At 37.2% G+C, this 9,377-nt stretch overlaps 1 protein-coding gene across 1 annotated transcript in view; it reads left to right on the top strand.

Annotated features, from left to right (window-relative positions):
• The window catches only part of Wdr49 (WD repeat domain 49), a 109,127-nt gene that overhangs the window by 64,623 nt on the left and 35,127 nt on the right, over window positions 1–9,377 (top strand). Inside the window, exons 10-12 of the mRNA XM_050147472.1 lie at window positions 3,739–3,869; window positions 5,389–5,487; window positions 7,460–7,621. Coding sequence (XP_050003429.1) covers window positions 3,739–3,869; window positions 5,389–5,487; window positions 7,460–7,621 — 392 coding nt within the window. The remainder of the gene's footprint in view (window positions 1–3,738; window positions 3,870–5,388; window positions 5,488–7,459; window positions 7,622–9,377) is intronic.

The raw sequence follows: 9,377 nt of genomic DNA, 5'->3' as shown, positions 1-9,377 counted from the left end.
AAGATTTAATTTATTTATTTATTATGTATACAACATTCTGCCTCAATGTATGCCCACATGCCAGAGCAGGGCACCAGATCTCAGTACAGATGGTTGTGAGCCACCATGTGGTTGCTGGGAATTGAACTCAGGACCTCTGGAAGAGCAGCCAGTGCTCTTAACCTCTGAGCCATCTCTCCAGCCCCCAGGAGAATGATTCTTAAACTTTGGTAGATGCTTCTACTTTGCCTGTTATAGATAAAATATTATTGTAAAATTGACAATGAAGGTGGAAGACTTTCTGCTTCATAAGTTTTTCAGTTTTTTTTCTGCAGAAGAGACAAAAAAAAAGAGGCAAAAAGTATAGAACACAATAATGCATGTTACCAAGGAAAATGATTCAGGGAAGGGATGGGTGGCTCCAGGGAAATCCTGAGGTGGCTGGCCACAGAAAGCTTCTTTAATCAGATAGTTTCCCTCATTCAGTTCAGGAAATGAAGATCCACTTTTTCTTAGTATTTTTAACCTAACTGGAGATCTTTGAGATATAATCTTAATCAAATTAGTGAAAGTGAATCATTTGGGAGGTCAGGTTGGAATTATTTCTTCATATGCTAGTTCTTACAGAATTTTATGGAATATAAGTGGCCTGAGAAGATGGTGCTTAGGACTCAGAAACATGAAGCTCCCCTAAAAGGATAGAAAATAAAGGAAAGGAAACAAAAGGAGATGAAACAAAAGGAAAAGAAGCAAAAACTAAACATCTGAAAATAGAGAACAATAAGAATTCGGTTTGGGCAAAATGATTTTCTTCAGTAAGTGAGCCCTGGATATGCCTGACATTTTTAAACCTCCATGTGTGATAGTAGATTTGAAACCCTGTAATCTGTCTGTGCAATTCAAATGAACATAGTACTTTATTGTATATTATAATCTCTATCTTGTTAAAATATTATTTCATCAATGTTGCACAAAGGATATTACTTTATGGCTTTCGATGGCCTTGCTCCAAAGTTCATTGAAAACTCGCACACACACACACACACACACACACACACACACACACACACACGTGCACGAACATACACACATTACTAAGAGGTAATGCAGAAGTATAGAGAGAGATAAATCTTAAGAAAGAGATTAAGTCTGTATACTATTGCGTCTGGAAAAATGGACGTTCACATTTGACTTTTGTAATGTTGGAAATGGAAACCCAGGAAGTGTTTCTAAGTGAGGCTTCATCCTTGTCTTTCATTGTCTTGTCTCCTCTCTTTAGCAAGCTTCTTTCTCCCATGTCCTATACATTATTTTATTGTCTGTATAGGAAATATCAGCCCTCGACTCTACCTCTGTGATCTGTGCTCTGGACTCCTGGGTTGCTTTAGCACTTACCACATTTCACTTAATGTTTTATTTAACTTTGGGTTCCTGGTTCTAAATGCTTAAGACATTCTGTGGGAAAATAATATTTGCTTGAAGAATGAGGGAACATTAAAAGCTCTAGAATGCAAAGAAAAAGTAGTAGATTTCATCTGGGGAGAGGAGACTTAGCAATAGTGAGATTAATTAGGAGCCTCTTACAATTGTTAACCGGTGAGGTGGGGCAATGAGCTCTGTTCTAGGAAGCTCTAAGTGGCCATTTAAAGGGGAAGTGAAAACAATGAAGATGTCACGCTTGGATAATATAAAATGTAATTATTTGTAACCAGAGGAAAATGACACAAGGGGGACTGTAATGATGGCCTGTAAACCAAATTCTAGAATTCAGTATAGAGTATGGATAGAAGCTGGCAAATTTTGATTTTTCATATATTAAGATATGTTACCAGTGGAAGGACAATATGTATAGAACAACCAACTCTCAAACTGAAACCATGCAATCCTGGTAAAAGATTGTGGATGAAGATCAGCAGAAAGCCATTCGTGTGGAACTGATATTAGAATCCACAGTGAATATAGAATCTCTGAATGAACAGAGAGAAGGGGAACAATGATGATAAAGAACATTTAGATCAAAAGGGTGAGAGAAAGAAGGGTCAAGAAAGTGGAGATTCGGGAATGAATAATAAAGAGGATAGGCAGAAAAGCAAGAATGTATTCTATACTTTTTGGAGAGTGAGCCATGATAGTCATTCATTTTGTTTCGAACAAATAGCAAGTAATATATAAATGGTTGATAGACAGGTAGATAGCAAAACACTGTCAAATCCTGTGCTTAAAACATCCAGGAGAAATGGATGGGGGAGTTTGAGGCAATCAGCTGGAGCTCCTGATTGAACATTTTCTCCTTAGATGAGCTTCTTATGACTGAACTTCCAGTTTCTTTTTCCAAGGAACTTTTATATCATGGTGCCAAAAGAAAGAACCTTTGATGAAATGATTTACTATCTACCAGCTTTCACTCTTGGGCTAGCTGTCTGTCCCCCACTTCTCCATGTCACAGAGTTGGTGGGTGTGCAGGCTATAGGAGACAGTGGCCCTGGGAGGACACTTTGAGACACTCATACTTGGGTCTGGAAATGGAGAGGGTGGATCCTGACTCCAGCGCCAGCTTCACAGTAAATGCAAACAATACATATTATCAATATAATGTCCTTTGCAAACTGAAAGCAAGAATTCGAAGGAGGAAAAGTAGCTTCTTGTTCATGAGTGTAGACCAACATTGGTTTGACAATTAAGGGGGTGAAGATGCATGATGTCAGGAAGCAGGGAAGAATGATAGTAAAAACTCAAGCTTTGGTAACAAATGGTCATTTGAAGGCAGGGTTGCAGCAGTATTTATAAAAATCCAGAGACAGAAATTGGGGTTCAACATGAAGGTCAGAAAAGCAAAACAGTCAGCCACTGGCTCTTATCTCTATCTCAGTTCGAAATGGCGATTCTGCCTCCAGAAATACCTAGAATGAGACTCTGATCTTCTGGAAAGCTTAATTTATTAAAATACCAATGAAATATCACTTCAGAGAGTAGCCATGTAAAGAAGGAGAGGGTAAATATTGGTTGTCAGCCAGAGCTTAAGACACTGAGTGGGAATTTGGCATTGCTGATTCTCCCATAAACTGTTGTCTACACTGCCTCATTTCCTCCCAGGTAGCAGACTGTCCACTCTATCTTCTCCATGGTCTACACTCCAATTTGTCGGCAGTGACTCAAGATCGACTTCCCTAAAACTGTTATGTCTCTATTTCCCAGATCTCATAGCTCTTGGGGATGGCGTTTTTCAAATACTTTCCACAAATGGCAGCTTTTAAAGATACAGTGATTTCCAAGACTCTATGGCAACAGTAATTCTGGAAAATACCATAGGGAATGAATACATGTAAATATCCTAAGAAGCAGCTTTGATGAAGGAAATCACATTGATATAACTTAGACTACATGACAATATTTGTTCATTGACCATTCTAGTTTTTTATTATTATTATTGTCATAAAAGTCTTAATAGTTTCATGTGAGGAATTGTTTTTCAGGTCTTGGAAGCAGTTAATCTGATAAATGGATGTATCATTAGTTTTAATAGTCATAGAAGCACAATTAACCTTTATTTCCCACATTAAGCATTTACAAGAGATTTAATGTAAGAATTCTAAAGAAACTTCAGTGGGAAGCTTACTTTGCTGCAGATAGCACGTAGTGATAAAATTTTGGGTGGTAGAGTCTTTCAGACTCTTCAAATTGCACCATTCAAGTGGATAATGGCTACTCAATATCAGTGCCCATTTTAGATTCGCCGCTAAATTCTATATCATTTTACAGAGCAGTTACTGTCTTTCGACCCCAGAACTTCAATCAGTTTTCCATCCAGTCCGAAGAATGGAAAGGAGGAATCCATCACCAAGATGACATCTTGTGTGCTGCCTTTTTACCCCCACAAACTCTTGCTACAGGTAAATTGAGCCTTCACTGGACAATGGACTAGAGAGAGTTTGTTGGCTTTGAGTAAATTAAAAAAAGGAAGAAAGACTTTTCTCAACTGAAAAGGGATTCCATTTCCCAATGAAGCGGTCATACAGTTCCTTTAAGTCCTTATTTTTATGGTAGTGAGGACCACCAGCTTCCATGGCTTTATCTGTGGTTTCACATACTGACTCTGCTTTTTAGCTACTAGATGATATTGTGACTTATTTATACGTCAATTTGTAGTTCTCTTGGCTAAGAATAGTTTTGTATGCATTCTTATGTTAAGGTACAGAGAACCAGTATAATATTTTAACACAGTGCTTGACATAGAACAGATTTATAACTGATTGTACTGTTCACTTTTCAAGAGCAGCAATAGAGCTTTTGGGTAAGAATCATACTTTGGTAGTACTCAGTTACTTCTAATTTAGAATATCTTGACTTTCTTCATTATCTGTGTAGATGACATGTTATCTCTTCTTCATAGGTATCTCATAGCAAAAAATAACTCTTTGGCATAATCTAGCTCTTAATTTATTCTAATACCCTCAGTTCTACAGGGAAAATGTTCTTCCAAGCACTTTGTTTATAATGAATTTTGAGTCACAGTGAATAATAGTAGATCTGCCATGGGGAGCTGAAATCCATCCCCTTACCTAATAGTTTCTGAACTAAGTAGATTGCTCTGTCCAGAACAGTATAATATTATTTTTTTCTTCTCCTCAAATATATATTTCACCAAAACTCAGCTGTCCTTTGTGCTCCTTACTTGACATTGTGCCTCTGCTCGGTAGTAGACTGTCCTCACTGACCACTGAGTGTGCCATTTGAACACTAACTGCTATGTGACTTCTCCACAGCACGGGCTTGCTCATAATTTTTTTCTGTTTGAGCTTTTCTCTCATTCTTTTAAAAAACAAAACAAAAGAGGAACAGATGACTTTCTGTAGAGAGAATTTTAGAATGAGAGAAAGCATTTTACAAAGAACTTAGCTGAAAGAGAAGCAAAGAACTCTCTTTGTGCACACACAAATAGTGTAGGAACAGAACTTTCTCAATACCTGCCTAGTTGTTTATCACCAATCTAAATACTTTTTATTCTTAAAATAAGCCCATAATATAAGTACAATTGTTTACCCAGTTTTATAGGTGAGGATATTTTGGAATTAGGATGAGTCAGTATCATGTGTATTATTATTGGCAGGACCTGGTCTCAGACTCAAGCACTTTAACCTCAGAGCCTTTATTCAGAATAATTTTTAAACTAAAATAAGATAGCTAGATGGCTCATATCCACCAACTGAATGGGTTACTTTATAAGTGCTGAAATTCCACAGTTAATAAAGTATTAGGTGTCATTATTATTCATATCTGCAAAAATTTAGAATACCTACTATTTACAAGATTTTTATATAATACACATTGATGATGGATTACTTTTATTTCTGCTTGCATGTTTCTGTAAAATCATCTGGTACTTTATGCTCTTTGCCCTGGCTCCTGCAGGGAGCTATGATGGAGAAATTGTTCTGTGGAATAGCAGCACAGAAAATGCTCACCATGTCCTTCACCCTGATTCCCAGAGGCAGCTAACATCTAAATTAGGTGAGTGCAAATTTGAAACTGAAATCTTAAGTTGAGTTGTGGTACAGTAGGCCTGTCTGCTATTGCATGCGTCTGATACTGTGTACACCTGATTTCTAGGTGACTGACTGCAAGCTCCAAGCATTAGAGATAGTGAAACCTTATCACACTGACTAAGAATCTTGAGACTAACTTGACTTTGCAAATTATGCACAGCATTCCAGTTTTCTCTTTATGCTGTGTCAGCATTTCTGTATTATTGATAGCAGGGGGAGAACTCTCATTTTTATCTAGCTTGGTTTTAACCAATAAAAGTTGCAGAATTGCCTTTGAGGGACTTTGGGTATCCCTTGGTAGGAAAATGGTAACTATGCTCACTTGATTGGCTTTTCAGCCTCCGTTTGAAGCTTATAATAAATATTATGCCACCTGGATATCATAAATTATTCCTTACTTTAGAAACAGGAGAGGAGCATTAGACAGGAGGATATTATATTTTATAGCAGTTAGTAGAGCACATGAATATTTTATGCTTAAGTAAAGTATCTCCACGATTGTCTTTCATGTTTTATTTTAGTTTCTGAGGAAACTAAAGGGTTTTCTTTAGATAAATTTCTTTAGATAATGGTTATTTCATTTCCTATTATAAAGCCAGTTCCTATGGTCTCACTTGGGTAAGCTCATAGATAATAAATTTTGAAGTACTGGCCACTAGAGGCAGTATTTGTGTGTGTGTGTGTCTCTCTCTGTGTGTGTGTGTGTGTGTGTAAAGCTGAAGAGTGAATTATTGGGAGTAAGATAACCAATTTAAGAATTTACGATTTTGAGGGATTATTTGGCTGCAGACACAAAGCTTTGATCTGCTTCATGTACAATAAAGATTAATCTCAAAATTCCAAGGGGATAGTATGATTCTGCCTCTGTCTTTCCCTTTGCCTCCTAGAGGATATCATCTGTATTTAAACCATCCTAACTGTGGCTATGATTAAATACATAAAGAAATAAAACAGACAAAGTTACAATAGTTGTCCTGGTCATTTTCCTATTTCTGTAATAAAGTACCAGGTCAAAGACAATTTGTAGAAGAAACAGATTATTTACATTTCTAGTTCTAGCGAAGTAAAGCAAAGTGGAGGCATGCTGATGGGAACACGAACCTCTTAAACTGCACACATGAAACAGAAGGTAACTGGAGATGAGTAGACAAAGCTACTGTGGCCAGTGAACCCCAGGGATCCACCTCTCTTCATCTCCCCGGCAGCATTGCGACACAAGTGTGTACCACATTGCCCTTTGTCTTTAAGTGGGTTTTGCAGATGGAACTCAGGTGTTCCTACCTGTGTGGTGAGCACTGTACCCACTGACTTATCAATGCACCCCAAGTATTACCATATTTTTTTACTTTTGGATATTTGAAGGTATCTGCATAGAGATTTTACAAAACTGCAAGCTAACAAGATTCTGACATAATCATTTTCAGTTTTCATAATGTGTCCTGAAGATGATATAATTATACAATTAAACTACCATTAGGAATGCCCTTTCCAGAGTAACCCACTAACAAATGAACCATTAAAGAAGATATTTAAGTATGCATATATTTGTTCATTTGATTTCATGTTCATTAAATACTTGCAAGATTAGCATTAACTAGAATTTCATGCCATTAAAGACATATTTATAGTAAACATATTGAGATTTCTGCAAAGTTAACAATGACTAAGATGTAAAGTTCTAATTAATTCATTACAAGGGAACACAGGAAGTGTGCCTGTCATATACAAAGCAAAAACGAAATCCAAAAACTTTTCTGTTGAGGTTGTAGAAGAGAATAGTAAGAGCCTTGATGGGAACTGACTCAGTATATGTTGTGAGACTTGGTGGCCTCATATCACCCAAGGCCTGGATGGGAGAGACTCTGTTGTTTAAGCTTTCTGGTTTGATGAGAAGACAGTTCTCTTCACCAATTGCACTGTCCTTTCCTTCATCACAAACACAGAAGCCCAAAAACTTAATGCCAAGAGAAGTTGCTCAGCACACTGTTTGGCAGAGCAGGCCACTCAGGCTGCCCGAAAAGTTGAGACTGACACAGAAGGTAACAATGCTGTTACGAAACTTTGCTTCCTCGAAGGAAGAAGAAACAATGCGGCAACAGGTAAAATATATGTTTATATCTGCCTTTTGCTATTTGAGAAAGGGAGCGATAAAGGGTTTTATTATCTAGGTCTTACAAAATTTGTGTAGCCACGTAGCCTGCACTGGTTCATGAAAGGACGGGGACATCTGGACAGGAAGCTTGTTCTGGGGAGGGTGGTGAATGGACCTGCCGAATAATTTACCTGTTGTCTATTTTTGAGATGAGGTCAAGAAAAATTCCAGCAATTCTTTCATACTGCAGACAACTGACACAGGTGTTTTAGGAGGGCAGAGGGCATAGACAGCTTGCATGAGTCAATGTGTGGGTTGACACGTATCAAAGGAATAGTATCTGTTACTGCACTGACAAGGTTTGAGATAGGACTCAATGGGGAGGTTTGAATTGACTGCATACCCTACTTTAAGTACTGCCTGGTTTACATATTGAACATTGTTTGAGTGTCTTTGCTATTTGAATTTTACTTCCTACAATAGATCAGAGTCTCATTTGAATTTTTTTTTGTGAAGAGAGATACCAGCATTGGTGCTACCCTGTGACTTTTTGTGGTGAGCTACTAGTTTATAGACAAGATAACAATATGCCTACTTTTGTATCATGATTCGGATACAGCTTACGTCTTGGTCCACAAAATCTAATGTAGAGAAGATTCACTGAACATTCAACTAAATTATATTTTGAAGTTGAAGAACATCCTTGACTAAAGTTACACATTCCAGAGTAGGAGCATGAGGATTAGAACTATTAACCAAAAGGAAGAGAGATCTGAGAGAACTAAGAGAGAGAAACACAGAGCAGCATCTGGAAGGAAATTCAGTGAACTCTGAATTCACACGTGTTTAATGTGATTTCTACGTGCTTACGTACTTCACTCTAAAAGGGGAGGACAGAGGCAACAGACTTCATTAACTTGATATAAAGAATAGATTTTAATGCTCTGACCTTTGGTCCAGGTAAAGCAGATCACCCTCTATACCCAAAATCCTAATTAACCACACCCTCTGTCAGAATCCCTTGTTTGTAGTCACATCTGTTGTCAACAACTTTGAAAGAGCAAAAATAAACTTGAACCCACTGACCTCCAGTCACATCTGTGGGCCCTCACGATTTGAGAAATATTTTCATGTTGTATGAAACTTTTGGGATCTGGACATGAGCATTATATGTTTAGATAAAGAAATGAACATATCAGAGTCATATTTGGTATAATCACTTTTCTGCATTGAATTTGCTAATGAAAAACGTGCATTGTATTTATATAAAAATCATCATCAATAACCGTTTGTTTCAAAAACCTTATGGAATATCTAAGATGAATTTGAAATTTATTACAAAACTATTTTTTAAAACACGCTTGTCCTCACATTATGAAACATTACCCTAAAATTACTCTCAATTCCTCATAGCTAATTCTTCTTAATATTAGGTTTCTGGTGTTTCTCCTGAAAAAGACAAGCCGTCACTTCCACCCTAACTCTGTGGTTAATTGCCAGAACAATTATGTAACACATGGAAAATGATCTACAGATTTATCTAATAACAAATTGGCCACAGAGGAATACTTTCAGAAAACATTTTTATGTAAATGGAAAGTATAAAAGGTTAATTCCAGATCTATTAACAGCAACAAACGGGTTCCACAAGGGCTCGCAATAAAATTCCTGATGAAAAATTTAAAAATGAGCTCATGAAAAGAATCCATGATTTGCTGCTCATTAGAGAATCAGTTTCTGTGCTGACGTGAGTGCATACATGC

The sequence above is a fragment of the Alexandromys fortis genome, unplaced genomic scaffold (assembly GCF_014885135.2).
Source record: "Alexandromys fortis isolate MF-2015 unplaced genomic scaffold, M_Fortis_MF-2015_v1.1 scaffold_53, whole genome shotgun sequence".
Lineage (NCBI taxonomy): Eukaryota > Metazoa > Chordata > Mammalia > Rodentia > Cricetidae > Alexandromys > Alexandromys fortis.
Note: the sequence above shows the minus strand (reverse complement) of the source record. Positions and strands in the feature narration are given on the sequence as shown.